This window comes from Eleutherodactylus coqui, chromosome 7, assembly GCF_035609145.1.
Source record: "Eleutherodactylus coqui strain aEleCoq1 chromosome 7, aEleCoq1.hap1, whole genome shotgun sequence".
Taxonomy (NCBI): Eukaryota; Metazoa; Chordata; class Amphibia; order Anura; family Eleutherodactylidae; genus Eleutherodactylus; species Eleutherodactylus coqui.
Window position 1 is genome coordinate 211,574,871 of NC_089843.1, and position 26,294 is coordinate 211,601,164.

Below are 26,294 nucleotides of genomic sequence, written 5' to 3' on the forward strand. Positions count from 1 at the left end.
ATTTGATGGAGGCTGGGACCGAGTCAGAGCCTGGGACCGCTCACGTCCTACCCACCCCAAGAATTGCGGGCCCCAGCTCGGTGGTGGTATCTGCGGCGGTGTATGCTTCCTCCACTAAGCCACCCTCCTCCTCCTCCTACGCAACCTCTGTCTCGCAATCAAGATGTGTCAGCAGCAGCACGTCGCCATCAGTCGGTGTCACGCGGGGTGGCAGCACAGCGGTGGGCAAGCGCCAGCAGGCCGTGCTGAAACTACTCAGCTTAGGAGAGAAGAGGCACACGGCCCACGAACTGCTGCAGGGTCTGACAGAGCAGACCGACCTCTGGCTTTTGCCGCTGAACCTCCAACCTGGCATGGTCGTGTGTGACAACGGCCGTAACCTGGTGGCGGCTCTACAGCTCGGCAGCCTCACGCACATGCCATGACTGGCTCACGTCTTTAATTTGGTGGTTCAGCGATTTCTGAAAAGCTACCCACGCTTGTCAGACCTCCTCGGAAAGGTGCGCCGGCTCAGCGCACATTTCCGCAAGTCCAACACGGACGCTGCCACCCTGCGCACCCTGCAACATCGGTTTAATCTGCCAGTGCACCGACTGCTGTGCGATGTGCCCACATGGTGGAACTCTACGCTCCACATGTTGGCCAGGCTCTTTGAGCAGCGTAGAGCTATAGTGGAATACCAACTCCAACATGGGCGGCGTAGTGGGAGTCAGCCTCCTCAATTCTTTACAGAAGAGTGGGCCTGGTTGGCAGACATCTGCCAGGTCCTTGGAAACTTTGAGGCGTCTACCCAGATGGTGAGTGGCGATGCTGCACTCATTAGCGTCACCATTCCTCTGCTATGCCTCTTGAGAAGTTCCCTGCAAAGCATAAAGGCAGACGCTTTGCGCTCGGAAACGGAGGCGGGGGAAGACAGTATGTCGCTGGATAGTCAGAGCACCCTCATGTCTATATCTCAGCGCGTTGAGGAGGAGGAGGGGGAAGAGACAGCTTGGCCCACTGCTGAGGGTACCCATGCTGCTTGCCTGTCATCCTTTTAGCGTGTATGGCCTGAGGAGGAGGAGGATCCTGAAAGTGATCTTCCTAGTGAGGACAGCCATGTGTTGCGTACAGGTACCCTGGCACACATGGCGGACTTTATATTAGCATGCCTTTCTCATGACCCTCGCGGTACACGCATTCGGGCCACTACGGATTACTGGGTGTACACACTGCTCGACCCACGGTATAAGGAGAACCTTTCCACTCTCATACCCGAAGAGGAAAGGGGTTCGAGAGTGATGCTATACCACAGGACCCTGGCGGACAAACTGATGGTAAAATTCCCATCCGACAGCGCTAGTGGCAGAAGGCGCAGTTCCGAGGGCCAGGTAGCAGGGGAGGCGCGGAGATCAGGCCTCTCCAAGGCCTTTGTCAGCTTTATGGCTCCCCAGCAAGACTGTGTCACCGCTCCCCAGTCAAGGCTGAGTTGGCAGGAGCACTGTAAAAGGATGGTGAGGGAGTACGTAGCCGATCGCACGACCGTCCTCCGTGACGCCTCTGCCCCCTACAACTACTGGGTGTCGAAGCTGGACAAGTGGCCTGAACTCACGCTGTATGCCCTGGAGGTGCTTGCTTGTCCTGCGGCTAGCGTCTTGTCAGAGAGGGTGTTTAGTGCGGCTGGGGGAATCATCACAGATAAGCGTACCCGCCTGTCAACCGACAGTGCCGACAGGCTAACACTCATCAAGATGAACAAAGCCTGGATTTCCCCAGACTTCTCTTCTGCACCAGCGGACAGCAGCGATACCTAAACAATACGTAGGCTGCACCCGCGGATGGAAGCTACGTTCTCTCTCACCATCCAAAACGGGACCTTTTAGCTTCATCAATCTGTGTATTATATTCATCCTCCTCCTCCTGCTCCTCCTCCTGAAACCTCACAATCACGCCGAACGGACAATTTTTCTTAGGCCCACAAGGCTCAGTCATATGACTTTTGTAAACAATGTTTATACGTTTCAATTCTCATTAAAGCGTTGAAACTTGCACCTGAACCAATTTTTATTTTAACTGGGCTGCCTACAGGCCTAGTTACCAATTAAGCCACATTAACCAAAGCGATTAATGGGTTTCACCTGCCCTCTTGGTTGGGCATGGGCAGTTTTTCTGAGGTACATTAGTACTGTTGGTACACCAATTTTTTGGGGCCCTCGCCTACAGTGTAATCCTAGTAATTTTTATCGGCTTCGCCTGCACTCATGGTACAGCAAGGTGTGTGGGGTTGGCCTACACTTTTGCTACATAAATGTAACTGGGGCCTTGTCTATACTGCAACTACTGAAATGTGAGAGAGACTGTTATCTCCCTAAACTGCTGCAACGGGAATGTTACTGTGGCCTGTCTTGACTCCTACTACTACTGAAATGGAACCAATACTGTGCTCCCCCTATACTGCTGCTTCGGAATTGTTACTGGGGCCTGTCTTGACTGCTACTATTACTGAAATGGAACTAAGACTGTGCTCCCCCTATGCTGCTGCTTCCGAATTGTTACTGGGGCCTGTTCCCAATGCTACTGCTGAAATGTTACTAATTCTGGGCTCTGCCTATACCGCTGCTAATGCTATGTGACTGGGGTGTGTAAACGGAGGCTTCCCAAAGACATGATGGTGGCGAGGCCATTTCCCACCAACGCGGTTACTGTTAAGGTGCATATAACCACGGACACGTGGAGAGGACACGTAGTGCCTCAAAAAAATCCCCCTCCTCCTCCAACAATGAAAACATTCTTGGCAAATACCTTTGCATTGGTCCGTCTGGTGGCAGTCCAAGAATTTCACCTTTACCGACACGAGAGCCCCCCCCCACTATGGCCCACTTAATCCTGGCCACATTCCGAAAACCAACTAAATAAAACCGCGCTACTAGGTTCGCAGTCGCCACCACATTCCCACCAGCGCGGTTACTGTTAAGGTACATATTACCCCTCTGACTGGGGCATGCACTGTGGGCCGAAGCACACCTGTATTGTATGTGACGTTAGCTCTGCTGAGCAGGGCACTGCAATGGGATACATTTATGTACCGCCGATGGGTTCCAGGGCGCCACCCATGCTGTGGGTCCACACGGACCTCACATTAGTGAGTTGTACCTGCCTGTGTCTATGTATTAAAAACCCCGGTCTGACTGGGGCATGCAGTGTGGGCCGAAGCCCACCTGCATTTAATCGGACGTTACCTCAGCTGTGCTGGGCAATGCAATGGGATATATTTATGTACAGCCGGTGGGTTCCAGGGAGCCACCCATGCTGTCGGTCCACACGGAGTTGTAACTGCATGTGTCTACTTCTAAAGAACCCCAGTCTGACTGGGGCCTGCAGTGTGGGCCGAAGCCCACCTGCATTAAACCTGACATTACCTCAGCTGTGCTGGGCACTGCAATGGGATATATTTATGTACCGCCGGTGGGTTCCAGGGAGCCACCCATGCTGTGGGTCCACACGGACTTCACATTAGTGAGTTGTACCTGCCTGTGTCTATGTATTAAAAACCCCGGTCTGACTGGGGCATGCAGTGTGGGCCGAAGCCCACCTGTATTTAATCTGACGTTAGCTCTACTATCCGGGGCACTGCATTCGGACAAACTTCAGGAGCAATACAGCGCTAATGAGACGTTCACAGCTACGCTAGCATAGGAGTCCGCTGTAGGCCTGCAATTGCTGAGGGTTTGTGCAGAGGCCTATGTCCTTGGTGCAGTGAAAGTCCGCTTCCTGCCTAGGATTGCTGAAGCTGGGGGCCGAGGCCTATGTCGTGGGCACGGTGCAAGTCTGCCATGTTTGGCCGCTCAGATCAATTTTTTGTTCATGTCTTGGGCTTCCTAGGACCCCCCCCCCCCCCCCCCTATGCTGTTGGTGCAAACTTAGTTCCCATCGCGGTGTTTGACCTGTCTGGCACAAAGGCACTGACTGACTTGGGTAGAGGGCAGAGCGTTTGAGCTATGCGACACCTTGACAGAATGAATACTGTGTGGCACATGGATTCCCCATTGCTATGCCCACGTTTGCAGCTCCTGATGGCGGCGGCACAGGATTGGAGTTCTCATTGCTTCTGTACAGCATTGTGGGCTATTGCCCCGCCCCTTTTAAAGAGGGTCGCTGCCTGGCCCTGCCAACCCTCTGCAGTGTGTGCCTGCTGTTCCTCCTTATGGCAGACGCACTTCTAAATAGACATGAGGGTAGTGTGGCTGTGAGGCCAGCGTGTGGCATGAGGGCAGCTGAAGGCTGCGCAGGGACACTTTGGTGTGCGCTGTGGACACTGGGTCGTGCGGGGCGGGGGTTTGGGCAGCATGTAACCCAAGAGAAGAGGCAGGGGTGTGTCCCGCAGGCAGTGCTTGTGCGAGGTAGTGTGGTGCTTAGCTAAGGTGTGCCTTGCTAATGAGGGTTTGTCCGAAGTAAAAATTGGTAGGGGGGGGGGGGCACTCTTGCCGCTATTGTGGCTGAATAGTGGGACCTGGGAACCTGAAATGCAGCCCAGCATGTTGCCCCTCGCCTGCCCTATCCTTTTCCAGCACTTTCTTGGGTTTTGCAGATTTTCACAAATGAAGACCTTAGCGAACATCGGCGATATACAAAAATGCTCGGGTCGCCCATTGACTTCAATGGGGTTCGTTACTCGAAACGAACCCTCGAGCATCGTGAAAACTTCGACTCGAGTAACGAGCACCCGAGCATTTTGGTGCTCGCTCATCTCTAGTCCTAATCCTGATGGCACCGTACCCTTGCTGGGTTCTACAGATACCAAATCCCACAAGTCATATTTCACTGCATTGAACTGAACCATGCCCTTGTTGCCCAATTTCCCCAGACCCTCTTCCCATTTGTATAGACCCTCTTAGCATTTGTAGGCCCTTTCTAAAATTTATACACATTTGCTTTCAAGACAAAACTGCAAAATTTGAGCTTACTGTGTTAACCCTTTGCAATCCAATTTTGAAATCAGGGTTTTTTCCTCTTTCTGCCATTATACAATGGCACCATCTGCTGGCTAGAGCCAGTACTGTGGTATGGGACATGCTGGAGAGGCCCCCAACAGAGCAGCCAGTAATATACAGTAAGTATACCCTGCCAGACGTCTTCCGACATGAGAAGCTGTAAAGCCTTCAATCAGTATGTCTTTAGACGTCAGACAGTGGCTTGGAAAGGGTTAAACTAATATAAGGTATAACTAATCCATTGAGCTCTGAGAATGGGGTCACACGATGGGTTCGCACCCAGGGTAATTTTACACGGACAGCTACTCAATCTCCAGTTTGAGCAATCAAGGCAAGTGTCTGCCCATGTAAACACTGTACCCAACTGGGTACTGAGCAAGAAGTAGCTGCTAGTCCTGTTTATCCCCAGAAGTCTCAGTTGTTCCATTTCAGTGAGCTTAAACAGGTAGTCATACATCATTGAACAACTGCCTGTTTACAATGAATGGATGCCGGTGGCTGGAAGAGATCTCTGTCTCACTCAGCTTCCTTTGATTGAATGACAACCGCAGGAGCGCATCATTGGGGCTGCCCTCAGGCGCCAGTCGTCCCGTCTAAAGCCACCCTTTGCTGGTTTTTTCTGCTGTAAATAAACTGATTGAAGTTTATCTAATTCATTAATGCCATGTCCCCCCTGTACATACGTTTGTTTCATATGGGCAGATCCCATCCCCCAATGTCACAGATGTCCCAATGATCGAATTTTAACCATTTCATGTAGTCATCAGTTTCGGAAGGTAATGAGTTTTGCCTCATGTAACAGGGGAACCACCTGAGTCTCTTCCTTGAAGGCAAAGCAAACCTGTCACATTGCGAAAAAAGGTCCTTAGTGAAACATTGTTCATAGTCTGAAAGAGGATTACCATTCGGTGGATGGTAGATAGCACCACGCCGCTTTAACCAGCGCTTCTCAACTCCAGTGCCCCCAACAGGTCATGTCTTAATGATTGTTGCACAGGTGATGCAATTATCGTTGGTCCCTTAGACATTCCCACAGGCGTTCTTACTATAGGACAGTGTTCCCCAACTCCAGTCCTCAGGGACCGCCAACAGGTCATGTTTTCAGGATTTCCTCAGTATTGCACAGGTGATGTAATTATTGTCAGTGCCCCAGACATTGCCACAGGTGTTTTTACCATAGGATATCCTGAAAACATGACCTGTTGGTGGTCCCTGAGGACTGGAGTTGGGGACCCTTGCTATAGGATATCCTGAAACCATGACCTGTTGGGGGGCGCGGAGGGCTGGAGTTGATAAACACTGGCGTAAACAATGGAAGCAATTTGTTAAGGATATGTTATATGAAAACAGTGTATAGGAACAGAGACGGCATGGATAAACTGACATGATATGGGGTGGTTGGTGCTCATCTCCCCTTTTGGCCAGTGTTTCTAGCCCTGGTGTCTGTGGTGGCATCCATACATCTACAGCAATATAATGTACAAAGAATAGTAATTGCATCAAGGTACAGAAACATAATAGAACAGTCCGCTCATTTTTTTCACTCTTTATTGCAGAATTGTTTTACAGACTTATAGAAGCAATAACATTAAAAAAGACAAAATTTATAAAAATACAACAAAAAGCAGACATTGACGATACAAATACGGCGTTCACTTCTTGGGGTGTAACGAGAGGTTTAGGGGTGCTCGTTGACTGTGGAATTAAAACAAACATCCTTACTGGATTTTTTGCATATTTCCTCCTGTAAAGAAAAAGCAAACATTTTCATTGTTACAGGTTTATTACGGAAGAGGAAAATTAAAATACTAGCGTGTTAAAGGAGATGTCCCGAGGCAGCAAGTGGGTCTATACACTTCTGTATGGCCATAATAATGCACTTTGTAATGTACATTGTGCATTAATTATGAGCCATACAGAAGTTATAAAAAGTTTTATACTTACCTGCTCCGTTGCTGGCGTCCTCGTCTCCATGGAGCCGACTAATTTTTGGCCTCCGATGGCCAAATTAGCCGCGCTTGCGCAGTCCGGGTCTTCTGCAGTCTTCTATGGGGCTCCGTGTAGCTCCGTGTAGCTCCGCCCCGTCACGTGCCGATTCCAGCCAATCAGGAGGCTGGAATCGGCAGTGGACCGCACAGAAGAGCTGCGGTCCACGGAGGAAGAGGCCATCTTCAGCGGTGAGTAGAGAAGTCACCGGAGCGCGGGGATTAAGGTAAGCGCTCCGGTGAGCTTTCTTTACCTCCCTGCATCGGGGTTGTCTCGCGCCGAACGGGGGGGGGGTTGAAAAAAAAAAAAACCCGTTTCGGCGCGGGACAACCCCTTTAATGTAGCCTTCCCAATAATGAAACCGCTCCAACGCCTAGCATACTCTAGGAAAACTAAGCTCCAGCTCCTTAGCAACTGAATCCAAGATACAAGTTGATCCAATATCATTTTGTGTGCACCCAACATTGTATAACCAGTAAGGAGGAGCGCCAAGATACCAAAAAAAAGTTACTATTGACCTTAATCACCATTTTGAACCTTTTTTTAGCTTTCAGTTACGATTAGGGATGAGCAAGTATACTCGCTAAGGCACTACTCGCTCGAGTAATGTGCCTTAGCTGAGTATCTCCCCGCTCGTCCCGAAAGATTCGGGGGCCGCCGCAGCTGACAGGTGAGTTGAGGCAGGGAGCAGGGGAGAGCGGGCGGGAGAGAGGGAGAGAGAGAGATCTCCCCTCCGTTCCTCCCTGCTCTCCCCCACGGCGGCACCCGAATCTTTCGGGACGAGCGGGGAGATGCTCGGCTAAGGCACATTACTCGAGCGAGTAGTGCCTTAGAGAGTATACTCGCTAATCCCTAGTTACGATTTAATCTCTTGAGATTGATTGTCCGAAAGCCATCCGGCTTTTTGACTAGAGGGGCAAGTAAAACCCTCTTCGCTGTTCTTCTGGATTTGCTGAAATCAGAACCTCTGTTTAAATCTAAAATTTCCTCTTCAAGGACCAGATTTCTCTAGTCTTCAACAGTTCTGGGACCATAAATCATTTTGACGGAGCTGAGCAGAATTCTAACTTTAGGCCGCAGTCTATGATGTCCCTTACCCAAGTACTTGCCCAGATCTCTTCCCACCTGGCAGTCTGGTGTCCTTGTTGGCTGGACTTCCTACACGGTTCTGAAGTTGTGTCAAACAGACTCTTACTTTCCCTCTGGAACCTTTCCAACTATTGTCTTTCCCCTTAACAGACTTTTCCTGCCTAGAACTTTTAAAAGGCTAGCAGGGTTTCCTAAAAGGATGGTCCAGGAAAGCCTTTTGACTTATGCGAGGCTTTCAAGAAGTCATCTAGAACAGAACCAAGCAGATATTCTTCATAGGGAATAGCACACAACCTACTTTTGGATTGCAATCCGGACTCTGTTGGCTAAGGCTACTTTAACAGTTGGCCTTAGTGCATCTGCCAAAATAGAAGCTGCTCTTTGTAGAGTCCTTTTTTCCCCCCTTAGTCATCTGGTTAGATCAGTTGGAATCCTAGGTTAAGGATCTTGCAGTACATGCAATATTGGGCTTAAAGGATGCAGACATAGATTCAAGCCCTTTTTAAGAACCTTTCTGATTTCCTAAGGGATCCTTCATATCAAATGGGGAGGCTGATCTCCTAGAGACCTTATAGGTTGCAGAAATCTCCTCCTCAAAAGGGTACTTCCTCTTAACACCCCCAGGAAATAATCCTTATCCAGCAGATACACTATATATTTATATGGACATGAAAGTTCCTACGCTTACAGCCTTCTAGGCCTTCAAACACAATATCCTGGACTGAAAGAGGCTCCTTAGGTTCCTCAATCTACATTGCAGCTCCAATAGCCTCAAATTTATCATTTGCTGAGAAACAAGGATGACCCTCATGGGAGGACAAGGTAGAAGAATCAGAAAAAATCCTTCATCTTAAGGAACATAATCCTCTTCTGAACCAGAAAGATGAACCTTTCTGAAGCTACTGGCACCGGAGCTGGGTCCTTCCCTTCTGATGTCATCTAGACTGAATCTTCCATGCGTAACATAATCAGGTGAAGTGAAGCACAAAGCAGACTACACATTAGTCTTGTAAGCAGGATTAATACAAAATACCTCGGGGGGCACTGACATCGCTGCATCCACACCCAACTTCTTGCAGCCATCCTAATACATTCCTACCAGAAGTGACATGGGCCCATTGACCTGTGTCAGAATCTTCTCACATCAAGATCACTCCATGTTGACCTACGCCATCTGGGGAAAAATACCGCCTCCTACAAGGAAAGCTAGCAACTGCTAATCTTTACCAGACCCTAATGGGGGAACTGTAGTTCTTCACGCCGTTCAACCACCTCCAAAAAGAGCAGAGCTAAAGAACAACTGGAATCACCCACCGCAATCACCAGTGGCCGACCATAGACACTCCTTACCAGGTAAATAGCTGTCGGTATCCACAAAATTTAAAAAATAAATAAATAAAAACACAAAACAAAAAAAAAGGCATTTCTTGACCTGACAAGCTACGCTGTGCGGCAGGTTTCCTGTCCTTGGAGGCGAATTCTCTCTCCTGGTACCATCATGGGTGAAGGGAAAATTCATCTTTCAGCTAGCGGCATACTATAGAGGTACCTTCATGTCCAGCGCAGGCACAACAGCTCACTTCCTGGCAGTGTGCATGTCTGACTGCTGCTGATTTTAATATGCTATGCTTCTGACCCACCCGGTCCTTAAGATCAGTGGGGGTCTCAATTAGACCCCCATAATCTAGCAAGTTTTCCCCTAAACTATGGATGGAAAAATATCTCCGAGACAATACCTTTAATGTATCCGTTATGTGCCAACTATATTTAATGGAGGTAGTGAAGATTTTAAATCAGGATCTGCACCGCTGAGGTTTGTAAGAAAGACCAACGTATTAAATATTGCCGTGTGCTTAGAGGCTCATAAGATGTTCTCTTACAAACGTATCTCAGGATGCTGTGAAGTCGCCCTCTTGTGGTAGATTCATAGTTTTTCATCATTTGCTAAATAGTAAAACTGAGAAAGCCCAGGGAGTTACCACGTACAAAAGCATGCATTTACCTTGAACTCTGAATAGCTGCCAGGCTGACTGGAGAATGCCACTGTCTGTTTGTTACTGTCCTGTAAGGGAGTTCTCATAGAGGTATCTCTGGTTTTCAAAGGAGTCTGCAAAGCAAACTATATGATTACATTGGCTCAATTTTTTTTTAGAATTCCTGAAAGCAGAGGGCGGGTACATAATACTCAGGTTTATTGAAAGTAGTTTTATCATCACATGAATGACGTAAAAGTGTACGGAAGGCCACAAATAACCTCTAACATTTAACACCCAGTCAGCCGGGGAACAATCTTTTGATCCCCACATAGCTGAGCCGAATGTTTTTACACTCCTGTTTAGGATGCCGGCTTCCAAGTAATGCATCTGCAAAGGGTTGAAGTAATACAAAGACACATTAACCCCTTCCCGCTCCAGGATGTACACATGATCCCACACTATCCCGCAGCGGGAGTCGGCTGTCAGTCACAGCCGGCGTCCCGCTGCAACTGCGGGGGGGCATCGGAGATGCGCCTCCCGCTGTTAACCCCTTCCCTGCCGCGATCTAAGTAGATCGCGACAGGGAAAGAGTTCACAGAGGGATCGCGCTCCCTCTGTCTCCGGACGGCTCTCGTGATGTCATCGCGAGAGCCCGGCCTGTCACCATGGCAACAGGACGCCAGACGCTGGCGTTTTGTATTGCCTGTGCCTATAATCGCTGTACAAGCGATAAGGCATGGCAGAGCAGTAGCTCTGCCATGCCTAATGACAGCGATCATAGGCATAGTGCTGCAAGTCCCTCAGAGGGACTAAAATAGTGTAAAAAAAAGAAAAAATGTAAAAAAAAAATATAAAAAACCCCTTTTTTTATGCTTTTTCTAATATTAGCATAAAAAAGGGAAAAAAAAAATTAAAACCACACATATTGGGTATTGACGCGTCCGTAACGACGTGTACAAAAAGTTGAACATGCTTTTTATTTTGTACGAAAAAAGGCGTAAAAAAAACGTTAAAAAACTGAGGCAAAATGCTAATTTTTAGCATTTTGCCTCACAAAAAAAATGCAATAAAAGTGATCAAAAAAGCCGTACATTCCCCAAAATGTTACCAATAAAAACTACAGCTCGTCTCGCAAAAAATAAGCCCTCATAGAGCTCCATAGATAGAAAAATAAAAAAGTTACAGGAGTTTGAATGCAGCTATAGAGAAAAAAAAAATGATTTCCAAAAAAAAGGGGGTTTTATTGCAAAAAAGTGTAAAAACCTTAAAAAAAAATATAACAATTTTGGTATCGTTCTTACCGTACCGACCCGCAGAAAAAATTTAGTGTGTCATTTATGCTGCATAATTAACGCTGTAAAAAAAAAAGAAAAAGAAATCTATGGCAGAATTGATGCGTTTTCTCTCCGTTATCATAAAAAAAAAAAAAAAAATTTTACGATATTGTCTATGTATCCAAACGTGGCACCGATAAAAACTACAGATCGCCACGCAAAAAACAAGCCCTTATACGGCCGCGTCCACGGAAAAATAAAAAAGTTATGGCTTTTGAAAAATGGAGATTGACACCTTCAAACGCTCCCCCATGCATTTTTACATAACGTCTAGTTGCAAGTAGGATTTAACTTTTTCTGCACTTGCTCATAATCTTTACATGGATCTGCAAATTTACACAAGATTTGCCTTACATGTTTTCATATTTACATCTATCATTGATCAGACTAAAGACTGAACCAAGATTCATAGCCACCCCATTTAGGTTGTACATTGCGCCGCTACATGGAAAGCCCAGAATACCCAAACTCAGCAAAATGGTCATTCCGAGTATTCCATTAAATCACATGTACCAAACAAGACGTTACCCTTCAAGTTTTTTTTAGAGAGTTAATAAACTTTACATGCGCAGTAGATGTGCGGTACATGTCAGGTGTGAGCCGGCTTGGGAGACTGCAATGGCCAGGATCAGAGATAAGCATTGTTATGAGAGGATTAATGATGCAGTGCATTTACCTTCACAGATATTGGCTCAACTTGTATGTTAGGCTCTTACGCTAGTAATGAGGCACAGCAGTAAACCATGGGACAAAATATATTCAGTGCGATTTCCACATAATTCATGAAATAGTATAGTTCTCCAAACAAAAAGCCCTTTTACATAGGTTGATCCCTTGGTTAAGAAGTGCCAAATATAGCATGGTTTTCATACAGCAGATCAGGTATGGTTAGGATGGGTGGGGAATGAAGAATTGAAGGTGGTCCAAATTTTCCCTTTAGAATCTGACTTCCCCATGGCAAAACAAACCCACATGTCCAGTGACAGCTACTTCCTCTATGCCGGGTTTGTGCTTACAAGCTTCAGTTAACCAGTGTATGGGTATGTGACAGGTTGCTGCAGCCAGCCACAGGGCTCAGCGTTTGAGCACTGAGGCCAGATTGGCTGCAGCAGTCTGACATCTCATAAGCAGGCAACTGCAGCCTGTAAGACAGTGGCATGGGGTGATTACCTGGATCTACTGGCAGGAGACATGCTGGAGCTGGGAGAGATGAGCATAAGTTTTAGAAAATTACTGTACAACATTTTTGCTACCTTAATTGTGGCTAGCGGCACTTTTCCACTTGTCTGGCTTCCATTGGAGGCTGTCATATTTGTGTAACACATAGTAGAATTTGTAGTTCCATTCAGCTGCAGAGAAACAGGCCAAGAATAAGGGTGAAATGTTAAACAGTTAAAACCTTACAGCTAAAGTATTCTCAACGGCCAATAAATAGTACGCCAAATCAATTTGAATCCATCTTTACACCAATAGAAACCTAGAAGACATTGTGTGAAGAGGAATTCTCATTGGTTGAAGATTCTACACTTAGAGAGAAGTCAAATGTCTTTGAATTGGTTTCTCTGAAACTGATGGTAAAGAATTAAGCACATTCTAATAGAGACCAAAATAAGTGAAATCTTCTCCAAAACTGCTTGTAAAACAAAGCCATTCAAAAATGACAACTTCTAATTTGTAGTTGAATGGTGAAAGATCAAGTATTACAACCAATATTTGTTACATCAAGTGGATATAACAAAGTTTACTTTTAGTTAAAAAGGATACAAATTTATTATATTTCTTACTTAAAAACCCTGACTAAACCAGCAAACCTTAATGGCATACTTGCCTTCCTAGTTTTGCTATTTGGAGTACCCTGTGTACATTGTCCAGCCGGCCTCTTGATCGGAGTTTTAAACTGCGGCGGCTCTTTTTTTTGCGTCTAAGAAATAAGCAAATCAATGGTTGTAATGTAAAAGAAAAAAGCTGGTAGAAGATAGATGTCTGTTAAAAACGGAAAGGCAGAAGAGTATTACAATAGCAGAACTCACCCGATCCGGTTTCACACGCTCCTTCTGCTGCTTCAGCGTTTCCCACTGATTTGCCACGTAATCCATAAACTTACTGCCTTTAATTAAAAACGTACAACCTTCTTCAGACTCCCAAGTGTCTATCCGAGACTTCAACTCTTCTTCCAGCTGAGTACAAAATAAGAGAACTTACTTTTATAGCCTTTTGTGACTACTACCACTTTGTGTGACATGCGCCAACTACCTTAGATAGCAACTTCTGAAGTTTTGCACGCTCTTTCTCTTCCTTGAGCAACGTTCCTCCACGGTTTGAGAACCTGTTTGGGTCAGATGCCTTTTTCTAAAAAGGAAAGGAAACATGGCAAAATGAGTAGAAGCACCCAGTAATGTCTATTCCCACCTCTCCACAATACCACATAAAAAAGAAAAAGTAAATTGAATATCCTATTGTTTAAATCAGGTATTAATGTTAAAATGTACACGTGTGTTTTTATCCCTAATTTTCCAGGTTACTGATAATACGAAAAGAAAAAGAAAAATGAAGTCTTGCAGTTTTCACTCTGGCCACTGAGCCTCAAAGGGGAGGACAGGTTCTGCAGAAATCAGCAGGCATCTCATTACCATAAAACAGGCTTACAATGAAAGGCAATACCTATATATAAATACAGGATCCGCCATATATGTCTGTATACAGAGACTACCATCAATCTCTGATTAAGTACTCCCTCAAGAATACAAATTCTACAGTGTTTAATGATTGAGTGATAATGAACCACTAGACCTTGGAATATATTAGTTTGATATGGGTTTAGGGAACCACCTAGAGAAGAGTCAAACTACTCCCCTTTATGACTGGGCGTTCGATAATCCAGCTTCTCATGTTCTTTTTCACATGGAGAAAACATATGTATCTCCATGCATCATCCTACAATAACATTTACAAATGACTACTGAAAGGCGCTGGTAAAACTGGCAAGTGAAAGCGGACCATTGACAAAGACCAAGAACATACAGAGTGGCAATATCCATAATGGCCACAAAATAACCAAGAATGTGGTTAGGAGCAACCTGACGTCAGCGAGGAGTGCAGTGATCTGTAAAAAATGTGCAATGCAAAAGTCACTATGTGGTACCGGTACTAGCCCAGAAATACACAAGATCGATGGTGTGGAATCTATACAGCACCTCCAATATCACAAACTGTGCCCAGCTGGTCTCCCACTTTGCCACCGCATCCAAGATCAGCCTGCGTTTGTCATAGTTCGCTTTCATTTTCATCAGCTCTTCATCGTGCTGAACTAAAAGATTTTCTGTAAATTCATCTGCAATGCAACAAAGAAACCAGGATGTATTAGACAGGGTGTCCTATTCACGACCCATCCAAAAGCCAGTAAAAAGGCCCGCTGCACAGAGCCAGCCTCGCTGTGGAGAACACATCCATGCCCTGCAGATAGCCAATACAATGCGCACGGTGTAGTAGCAGCACTACAGGAAACTACAACGCATGTTGCATCAGGACTGGACAATATTAATACAATTCTAACCAGTCTGGTTTAATAAACCCTTTTGAAAGTGGATGTGAGAAGCAGCATGAACTTGCTTGCAACAGGCGGATTGACTGCCATGACTACAGCTTAGGGGTCATCCCAAGGGGTAACACCTGATCATCTCCCATCTGACCATCAACTTTGCACATTATTATTATTTTTTTTTTTTTTTAAAGTAACAAAAAGTATACAAAAATCTCAAGTTTTCAGACCCATTGGATTGGGTCATGGGATCAACACACAGATGGGGGGGGGGGGGGGGGGGGGGTGTATTTCGAATGTCACCGAGAACCACAATTTTCGATAATTATCTCAGAAACTATTAGGGCTAATTCCCACTACGTATCACACGACGGAAATCCGCGGCGTTGCCCCGCAGCTATTCGGTTCTATTGAACCTAATAGCTCAATGCTCACGGTGCTCACCCCGTGAATTCTCCCGTACTCACTGGCGGCATGTTGTATTGCCGCGGGCGTACACGCGGTCGACTTCCATTGTAGTCAATGGAAGCCGTCCGTCACGCTATTTTCTGCTGTAGCACAGCGGATGATAGCGTGAAAACGCTTCCCAGCCTGCTGCCGGGCGTGTCACATGACGTGGCAGCGGATCCGGAGGCAAGTATGGGGTCTTTGGGAGGGGGGCGGGGGCCGTGACCGGCTCCGCTGCTGTATTCTGCTTGCGGAGCCAGTCACGGCCGTGGCCATTAGTCATATAAGGATGTACAAAATGTCACTTAGGGCTAATTCTCATGGGCGGATTTCCAACGCGTACCACACGGCAGAAATCTTCGGCGATGCCCCGCAGCTATTAGGTTCTATTGAACCCAATAGTGCCAATGCTCACGGGGCGGAATTCTCCCGTACTCACCGGCCCGGCGGCATGTTCTATTTGCCCGGGCGTACGCGCGGACGGCTTCCATTGCAGTCAATGGAAGGCGTCCATCACGCTATTTTCTGCTGTAGCACAACGCTTCCCCGCCGACGCATTTTATAGCGCATGCGCACCGGAGCGTCATGCAGGGCATCAGGCAGCGGATCCGGAAGTATGGAGTCTCGGGGGGGAGGAGGGCACTAACGGGCTCCGCTGCGGTTTTCCGTTTGCAGAGCCAGTCATGGCCGTGGGCATTAGGCCTTAGGAAAGAAGTGTTACAACAGCTACATATTAAGCCAGGACTCATGCTAGAATGCTGTGGGGTTTCTGCAGCTTTGGAGCCAGACGTGACCCTGCTCGTTCGTGCATGGCATAGAGAGCACTGCACACGACCGCGTACTCCCGCTGACATGCGTCACTTAGCGATGACTCCTATACCTGCCGCCCTTACGCCATGTAATTGCATATGAGCGCAAGTATATAAGCGCCCATTGCTGCGAGTTAGTGTATCATAGGTGTACAGAGCCTGTGTAATTAGCAGTAATCATACGCCCGTGAGCGCCCGGCATAAGGCTGCTTTCACATCTGTGATGGGGGTTCCATTTCACTGCTCCGTTTGGGAAGCAGGAAAACCAAATCCCCCAGCTGAGGAGAATCAGTTTTATGACCGAACCAAAAAGCGCCGAACGGACCCCTTTGACTAATGGGGTCAATTTTTTCCTTCATGCTTAGCCATCTGGCATTTTACTGGACAAAAAAAAGCCCACTGCACGCTAAACTTTTGCTTCCATTATTTTATCCCAGCAACGGGACCGCTAAGCAGCCCAACACTAATTATAATACAAGTTAAGTGAAATTAAAACGCCATTTCATTTTTTTTTTAACTGAGCCAGTCCAGAAAAATCTGAGGGAAGGAAAAGTATTTATGTGCTCATACATTAAAGTTTCTCACCAAGTCGTTTTATAGTTTAAGGCATAAAATTCTTGACCCCTTACTGACAATGAAATAATGCACAATAAATGATACAGGCAGATGAGGCTATGGTGGGGTGGGGGTTTGAAATGAACATCCCTCCATGTATGTCAGGGGTGTGAGGGGGGACCTACAGTGCCGCTTCTTGCATTCTCCATGTAGTAGTTCTCACTGACCACAGTGTAGCTTGTAAAAGGCAGCAGAAATGGCTTGGGCCTTAGTGGGTTAAAGGAGATGTCCCGAGGCAGCAAGTGGGGTTATACACTTCTGTATGGCCATAATAATGCACTTTGTAATATACATTGTGCATTAATTATGAGCCATACAGAAGTTATAAAAAGTTTTTTACTTACCTGCTCCGTTGCTAGCGTCCTGGTCTCCATGGTGCCGACTAATTTTTGGCCTCCGATGGCCAAATTAGCCGCGCTTGCGCAGTCCGGGTCTTCTGCTGTTCTCTATGGGGCTCCGTGTAGCTCCGCCCCGTCACGTGCCGATTCCAGCCAATCAGGAGGCTGGAATCGGCAGTGGACCGCACAGAAGAGCTGCGGTCCACGGAGGAAGAGGCCATCTTCAGCGGTGAGTATTGAAGTCACCGGAGCGCCGGGATTCAGGTAAGCGCTGTGCGGGTGGTTTTTTTAACCCCTGCATCGGGGTTGTCTCGCGCCGAACGGGGGGGGGGTTTAAAAAAAAAAAAACCCGTTTCGGCGCGGGACATCTCCTTTAAGCTTGATTTGGTATGGGACAAAACATTAAAAAAAGTTGAGATGAATTGATGGTTATATTCAACTGAAGACCACAAAAAAAAAAAAAAGGTCTATAGTAAGGAAAATGAAGTCCTATGAAGAGCTGGAGGTTTACACATACGATGCCAATAAATGGCTAAAGAATTTTGATAAAGCTTTCTGCAATCCATGTAAGAACCATGCTGTGGGCTCAGTATAAAGAACGGAGATGTGTATGCAGATGCTGTGCCAGGTAAGAAGCTGTACAGAACACTCCAGAAGAAAGCAGTTTACTTGGATGAAACAAAATTACTTTCTAGAGATCATCAACTGGATGAAGAGCCGCCGAACAGCCTGCGGTACAGTGACCGCCGCCGAACAGCCTGCGGTACAGTGACCGCCGCCGAACAGCCTGCGGTACAGTGACCGCCGCCGAACAGCCTGCGGTACAGTGACCGCCGCCGAACAGCCTGCGGTACAGTGACCGCCGCCGAACAGCCTGAAGCACGATCATCGTCATTACCACCTGATTAATGTCCCCACAAACCTATGCAAACTCCTTCAGATACTGCTGTGGCCAAGAGTTTTATCCTCACTATACGACCGCTGTAAAGCTGAAGGCTTTCTGCATCAGAGGAAAACTAAGACACAGAAAGCAAGGAGATCTCTAAAGACAAGGAATAGAACAATTATGATCGCCTGTTTGATTCAACTGACGAAGAGGAGGAAATTTTCAAGTGCATGAAGTTGGATGATTGTTGGGATCTCTCAGGTAAAAGTTATCGATCCAACAAATTCTTATCCGCTCTTGCTGACAACTTTATTTTCCAAAAGGTAGAAGAGAAAACAAGGGGATCTGCTGGTGGAGGAGGTAAGGGTGCTGGGACATTGGGAGGCAATGATCATGCTAGCCTTGAACTTTGGATAAAAAGGGGAGGAAGACCTGAGAAAACTCAGACCTCAAGGTTGGCTTTCAGAAAGGCAGATTTCAATGAAATCAGTAAGAGGGGAGGAAGAATCCAACGGCTGGATGTTCTTAAGGACAGAAATGTCTAAGAAGGTTGGGAAATATTGCAAAATGAGATTCTCAAACCTCAATCGTTAACAATCCCTAAAAGAAGGAAGAAATGGGAAGCATTTAAAGAGACCAGGATGGAACACAACTTAAATACATGCTAAGGCCTCACGCCAGCGGCCATGGCAGACTCGGCCAGCAGAATATCGTAGTGGAGTCAGACACGGCACCCCCAAAGACCCCACACTCACCTCTCGGATCCCATCTCGCGTGCCGCCACGCATGCGCAGAACAGCGTGGTACTCATGCGAGAGAGTGTTGGAGACAATGAAAAACAAGCAGAAACAGCTTCTTCAGAACTTCAAAGAAATGCAGTATATGAGAAATTTAAAGAGAACGATGATTCCCCAAGAATCAGCTTCTAGTTTTGAAGCACTGAGACGATTGTGGTGCATATGACCAGGCCCAAAGGGTGAGCATTTAATGTGTGGGTCAACATACATCTGATGCTGGCATCCATTCCAGCTAGACAAAGTTTTAATATTTCAAACCCTGCAGAGAGTAGTTTGATTGCAGTCACTGCTAGGCAGTTGTCACAGATCTGCATCATGCAATTTTCTGATTCAACATGACAAAGGATGCCGACTTGATACAGCCGTTTGTAGCGCACTTCATCTTGTAATTCGATCGTTTATCAGACCGAACCTGCTTGACATTTAATGGAAACTGTGGATGAGTTCCTGGATACGCTCCGTTCTAGAGCTGCAGCATTAACCCTGTCATCACCATGTAGCAAAATCACAATCTCAGTAGGTGAAAGAACTAAAATGAAAATCTGTACAAATTTTTGAATTCGGCAATGTGACTTTTCAGAGAGTTATTCAATAGTAATTAGAGATGAGATCCAGGGATTTAATTGGGAATGACATCACCAAGTACCGTATATACCGGCGTATAAGACGACCCCCCAACTGTCACCTTATACGCCGGTATTACAGTGGAGAAAAAAAAAAATCTGTACTCACCTCCCCCGGCGTTCTGTCACGCTCCGGCAGGATGTCGCTCGCTCCTCGTCCCCGACGCAGCATTGCTTTCTGAATGTGGGGCTTGAAATTCCCGCCTCCAGAAAGCTAATACACACGCCGTCAGCCAGTTACAGAATGGCTGTGATTGGCTGAAGGCGCACGTGGCTTCAGCCAATCACACTATTCAATGACATCATTGAATGGGTGTGATTGGCTGAAGCAACGTGCGCCTTCAGCCAATCACAGCCATTCAATGCTGTCATTGAATAGCTGTACCGGCTGACGGCGTGTGTATTAGCTTTCTGGAAGCGGGGATTTCAAGCCCCGCATTCAGAAAGCAATGCTGCGCCGGGGACGAGGAGTGAGCGACATCCTGCCGGAGCGCGACAGAACGCCGGGGGAGGTGAGTAATGATTTTTTTTTTTGTATTACCGGCGCATAAGACGACCCCCGACTGCAGAGCAGATTTTTCGGGGTTCAAAAGTCGTCTTATACGCCGGTATATACGGTACCCCTTTTGGACCCTAAAATTTTAACACTGCAACATATCACCTGCCAGTATCATTAATTGTGCATTTTATTGCCAGCAAGAGGTCAGGAATTTCTCAAACTACAAACACCTTCCTGAAAATGTGGCAATAAAAATTCAATATATAGGGCGTATTGTTTAAATACACCCCCCTACACACGCACATTTTTCCTAAGGCCTCATGTCCACGCGGAAAATCAGGCCCTGCTCTCCCACACTCCCGAGCCACAGCAGAAATTCAGCTGCGGGTGTGCCGCGGATCCAGACGGCTTCCATAGGCTTCAATAGAAGTCTGCGGGAGCCGTCCGTGCAGGAGACCCACACTAAACTGGAGCACGCTGCGGGTGTTTTCCCGCACACGCAATCTGCGCCTCAGGGAAAAAGGACATCTGCAGGTATTTAATTACCTGCAGGTGTCCAATGCATCCCTATGGGGTGCGGGTGATACGGTACGGATTTTAAATTTTATTTTAGCTGTGGACATGAGGCCTTATGCTGTAATTCTAATACAAGTTAGTCTGTGCAAGTCTACATATTACAAAGACAAGACAATTTGCACATCTTTTTATGCACAATAGTTTCCGGAGATAAGAATCAAAAATTATTGTTCTGTGACCTTTGGAAAATTGACCCCCAGTATTTCTTGGCCCCATGGGTCTGAAAATTGCACATTTATTCGGTACTAGCATGTAACGTATATAAAAGTCTCAAGAGTTTTGTAAAACTTGAAGGTGGTGGTCAGGGGTTACCCCCGTTGAGGGATTTATCTTGGAATGACTCATCGGGAGTTAAAAGTGACAGTAACTTACCAGAATAGTATGGAGCAAAATCTATTCTTTGCTCAGGAGCATAGAAACATTTATCCCAGTAGGCATTCAGTTCTTCTCTTGTCTTTAGTATCACTTGCTTCAGATTTGCCATCTTCAGCTCTTCCAGACGTGCTAGCTCTCTTTCCCACTAAAGAGAGGAGAATTGATTTAAGCTTTATGCAATAAGCCATCTGATGCTATAAACCTAAACATGACAACCTATACTTTAAAAAAAGGCAAAATCCAACCAAAACCGCCTTCTGATCTTTAGATATACTTGTGAGTAGATCACGTTGAAGTCTGGGATCTCGGGCACCAAAGGGCTCAAACTCTGGACTTCTGTTGCTGGAAATCTTCCTTACAAGATCCTAAGTAAACCAATGACTGAGCTTTGTGTGTCAAAGGGGGCTCGAGCCAGAATAAAAGTGCTACAAAGCGCCATCCGAGGCGGTCGAGAACAGACACCTCACAATCATTATCTTAGCTTATATTTATGGCAAACTGAATTCAGAATAAAAACTTACCATTCTTATGTCATCCAATAGGGACTTCCCAGAGGTCTTCTGACACTCTTCTCGCTCCTCCTGTGTAACTTGCAGCAAAACCCACAAAGGATGAACTTTCTCTTTAACTGCATTTACCGTGGACAGAAGGGCTTCCTTCTTCAGTTCAAGCTAAAATACACAGCTACAGTAACTAAGCAGGCCCAGTATGAATGTAAGCATGTCAAACCACAGTAGAGGGATCTATCCAGTATATTACTGATACATCATTAGTGGGAGTTAGTTTCCACAAAACACTGTACCGTCATTGAGTACACAGGCTTAGAAGTTGTACCCACAGGATCACAGACAGGCTTCTGCTGGGTATTAGTGTATCTTGACGCCACCAGGAATTCCTAGTGGAGTCAAGATTGACATGGGGTGACGCCCCCTGAACCGGATTGGCTGCACAGCAGCCTGCCACATAGGTCCGGGTAGGGCACTACAAGTGGCCGAAAGAGAGATTCAGCGTGGCCTCATTAAAAGGCAGAGTTCTTTCAGTGATCACCATGGTTTGTTATCAGCCAGAAGGGAGCAGTCATTTATCACTGCGAAGAGGCTATGGAGGACTGTGGCATCAGGAACCTACTGATAAGACGATGCAGCGGAGTATGTGCTGCTGTCACCCAAATCCATAGAAAAGGCCAATAGTGGCAATATGTATAATAACTATAGATCAAACTAGGCATTCTTAGCATTCAATAGTGACGAGAGGGCTTATAAACAGATAAAAAAGCAATAATAACCAATTGTAATTTTCAAATTTAAATTGTGTCCCCAGCTCTAAGAAACATCCAACTTGTTCCCCAACACTTCATATAGAACACAATACATAATGACACCAGCACATCCTCCCCCATCCTCAGCTACCCTCTGGGCCTGGATAAACAGATGGCTGCACGGCTTAAGGCCCATTTAAACGGGACGAGTGTCAGGCAAACGATGCCTGCCCCTCGTCCCCACACATACGAGCTTCGGGCTGCAGCATGGGAGCTAGTATCGTTAGCTCACAGCGGGGCGGCTGGAGATTTGTCTCCTTGCTCTCCCTTGCCTTAACATAGCGGCTGCTCAGTACTGAACGGTTCCCATTTACACCAAACTATAATTTTATGAATCCATCGTTTATGCTGCATCGTTATCGCCATGTTAAGGCAATGGAGAGGGGTGGGGGTGAGGGAGGAGAGAAGTCTCCTGTAGCCGACCAGACCCCCTGCTGGCTGCTCTGGAGGGAGTGTATGCGGAGATGAGTGTCAGCCATCGTTTGCCCGATATTAGTCCTGCATAAATGGGCCTTTACCTGATGCACACTGCATTAGTAGGATTCATTAGCCTAAGGCACTGCATGCTGGTTTGATTGACGAGTACTATGTAAGCAGCATGTAGGGTCATAGGCTACTAATACAGTGTGCTTTAGGTACATGGAGACGCAGTTTGGCCAGCTTTGCCTGTCCAGCCCTGGGCATCACTATTGCCTTGCTACAGTACCATCTGCAGAATCTCATGCAGCAGATATATGCAATGTTTTAGTGCATACATCCACTAAAGATGAGGCAACAGATGCTTGTATGTAAAAACAACAATTAGTGACCCAATTATACAGCTAAAAGCTTGAAATACACTTAGTAAAAAAAAACAAAAAAAAAACCAAGCACCAAATGTCCTTCAGCCAAGCGGTTAGAAATGTCTCAGACAAGCAGGGGAGCCTGCAACGATGGTGTCCTGTCTCTGGATGGTGAACAAAGAAACAGTTGGAGCTGCTGGTGCTTGTCGGATGATCCTCTACTGGTGGTCTGTAGAGGGCGTCCTGAGCCCGGTCACCTTGTGTGCCCTCATCCACTTGTCCCAACACCTACTAACAGGCTAGTCAGATGCTCCTCTCTGCTGGTGGTCTGTAGGGGGTGTCCTGAGCCCAGTCACCTTGTGTGACCCCATCCACTGGTCCCAACACCTCCTAACAGTCTGGTCAGAACGGCCCAGGTGTCGGGCAATTTGTTGATATGACCATCCAGCTAATCGCATTCCAAGAATACGCCCCCTTTTGAACTCGGTTAACTGATAAAAATCTTTGTAGCAGAGGCATCTAGTGGTCAACGGGGTCTACACAAGCAGAAAGAGAGGTCACTGCACACAAGTACTTCTGAGAGCCAAGGGTGGAACTGCTTTTAGGGCCTCAGGTGACAAAACCATTTATCTGATCAAACCACAATTCTCATCATTTGCATATCTGCCTGAGATGGAACTGCATGCCGAGTTCTGCAACAAGATGACAACTCCTAGGTGCTTGTTTTTTGACAAAGTGTATAATGCACTGACCAATTTTGAACAATTAATACATTTAACCTAGTTTAGAAATTAGCAACACCAATAAAACAGACGAGTAAATTTACCAACAAACCTGCTCTTTCAGAATTGTAAGTGCTCTGATATTTTCTGTTGTAAGAAAGAAAGCTTCTTCGTCTTCACAAACGGCATCTTGCTCAAAAGTATTCTCTGGCTGATGCCCAATTTCACCATAATACTGACGGACGTCGGCTCGGAGGGTGGAAAAGACCTCAAGACGCTTTCTCTAGATCACAAAAAAAAAAAAAATACATAAGCTGCAGGCTAAACAGTGTTACCTGGTTTAGAAAACCCATTTTCACATGCACCATTAGGCCCCCTGTCCACAGGCGTTGCGGTATCCTGCGGCGGATCTCCGCCGCGGGAGCTGCCGCCTGGGAGCAGGAACCGCAGGTGGACCTCCACTGTCAGCCTAATCTGAAAGATAGGCTGACCGTGGAGAATCGCAGCAATTCGCAGCATGCTGCGAATAGCCGGCCACGGGCAGAGAATCGCAATGATTCTCTGTTCGTGGACATGGGGCCGGCGCTTTCCATAGCAACGCTATGGAAAGCTTCACCGGTGTGATTCGCCAGCGATTTACTGCCGGCGGAATCACGGCCGTGGACAGGGGGCCTTAGGAAATAGAGGGGATCTGATCCAGGACACTCAGCTGTTAGCCAAATAGTGTCTGAAGTTGCCTGCATTTGTGCATTATACAGACGGCCCACTGGAGACTACACTAGGCTGCATTTCTTTTGCGCTGGCACTCTACAGTAATTAAATACTGCTGTATCGATTCATTTGGTAGTTATAACCCATGAACAGATTAGGAAATCCTAAAATACAAAGGATTATCTAGTCTTCTTTAAAGTGGTTGTCCTATCAATAAAATGACACTCAATGAAACCCCAAATTTTACAAAAAAACAGTTTTCATGACCCCCAAATCATTTTGATTGCAAAAAGTTAAAGATATAAATAATACAAAGTCCTGATAACCTCTGTGGGTGCCCAGAAAGCACAAACACCAACACCCCCAACCCACCCTGCGGCTCATTAGGACATGTTCACAGGTAGCACAAATGCTGCACATTTTCTGCACCATTTGGGGGATATTTTAATAAATCTCAGGCACATGGTATATGACAAATCCACACAGAATCCACAGTGGAATTGACATGTGATGCAGATTTCAAGTCTGCAGCATATCCTAATGCTGTGGCATTTCAGTGTGGATTCCATCAGAGAGGGGGAGGTGTTCAACATCAAAAACCAAATGTTATGTGCGGACCCAATTATCTGTGTGGCCTCAGGCTAAGGGTTATCAGACAACCGTTTAGCTGTTCCCTTTTCTCCTTTTCCCGCCAGCCACAAGTGTTAAGAGCAAGACTTATTAAATCCTTGAATTTTACTGTTCTTAGAATGTAGCCAAGATGACTAACTCATTCGGCTCAGCCTTAGGCCGGGCACAGCAGTGGTATGGATTCTGGCTCTGAGCCCAGCTGTTGACCTTGCGTACCTTTATTTACTGTACTGCAGAGGCTTGTAGGTGGTCATGCCGTGTACTTTTTTTTAGTTTACTTGTATTTCCCGCTTAGCGCTGATGTGGGCACCCGCGGCCCACACACAATGGTTATTGCATATGGCCTGCTGGTCGGCTTCCATTGATATCAATGGAGGCCGTTGTGTAGATTCCTTGGCAAAACAGAGCATGCTGAGATTTTTCTTCTGCTCACGGAATGCACAATTCGTTGAAATTGAAAAAGCGAACATGCATGTCTTAACCCCTTAAGGACCAGACACTCAAGTGATTTTACCTATGCGGTAGTTTTACACTGCCCTATTTTTGCTGCGTTTTTTTTCCTGTGACAGAGCTATTTTTTTAATATATTTCACTGACTATTTTTTAGTTTTATTGGGGGTAAAAGGCTAAAAAAAAGTATTTTTTTTAACATTTATACTTATTTTTTTCTAATTAGTATATTTACACTAAAAGTATGGGAACGGGTTTCCTCATTTTGTTTCGGATGTTTTGATATATATGTATGGTTTGGGATTAAAGTGCACATACAGCGACAGTTTTGGTTGGAGTCTGTTTTGGGTTATTTTCTTTATGTATATAATTGTTTTATTCTGTAATTTATTACTTATTTATGCAATTTTTTTTTAACTGTCGCTCATTATGTCATATAAGACCTCCGGAGGAAATTCACATTTTTTTTTTTATTTGACATTTTCCCACTGTAGCTGGGGCATCTCTAGGAGCTCCAGTTACAGGGGAAAGATCCCCCTGTAGTGACATTAGTCACAGGCAGAGCTGGCCAGGGTCTTCTAGGACCCTGCAGCTCTGCTGTAGCAGGGAATCCCGGCAGTCATGTGACCCCTGGGCTCCCATACTGGAAGAAACACTTCCGCTTTCACTTTTTAGTAAATATCACTCATTGAGCAATGTGTACTAAACAAATGATGAGGCAGAAAGGGTTGAAACTCACTTCTCCCTCCTCCTCCATGTTATCAGCTGTGACTAAGAGCTGGCAACCCATCCTGCTTCTGATTAATTTCAGAAGCAGGAGGCT

The 26,294-nt window shown here is 46.2% G+C and overlaps 1 protein-coding gene across 2 annotated transcripts in view; it reads right to left on the reverse strand.

Annotated features, from left to right (window-relative positions):
• Positions 1-6,501: 6,501 nt before the first annotated feature.
• LOC136573122 (protein regulator of cytokinesis 1-like) overlaps positions 6,502-26,294 on the reverse strand; it is a 31,278-nt gene continuing 11,485 nt past the window's right edge. Inside the window, exons 5-14 of one of the 2 annotated variants that reach the window (XM_066574319.1) lie at positions 23,793-23,963; positions 21,380-21,529; positions 20,856-21,003; positions 14,550-14,686; positions 13,609-13,704; positions 13,386-13,532; positions 13,184-13,276; positions 12,609-12,704; positions 10,048-10,152; positions 6,502-6,714 (exon numbers count right to left, since the gene is read on the reverse strand). In XM_066574319.1, coding sequence (XP_066430416.1) covers positions 6,649-6,714; positions 10,048-10,152; positions 12,609-12,704; positions 13,184-13,276; positions 13,386-13,532; positions 13,609-13,704; positions 14,550-14,686; positions 20,856-21,003; positions 21,380-21,529; positions 23,793-23,963 — 1,209 coding nt within the window. In that variant the 3' untranslated portion in view covers positions 6,502-6,648. The remainder of the gene's footprint in view (positions 6,715-10,047; positions 10,153-12,608; positions 12,705-13,183; positions 13,277-13,385; positions 13,533-13,608; positions 13,705-14,549; positions 14,687-20,855; positions 21,004-21,379; positions 21,530-23,792; positions 23,964-26,294) is intronic. The other variant, XM_066574320.1, reaches the window with a different exon arrangement.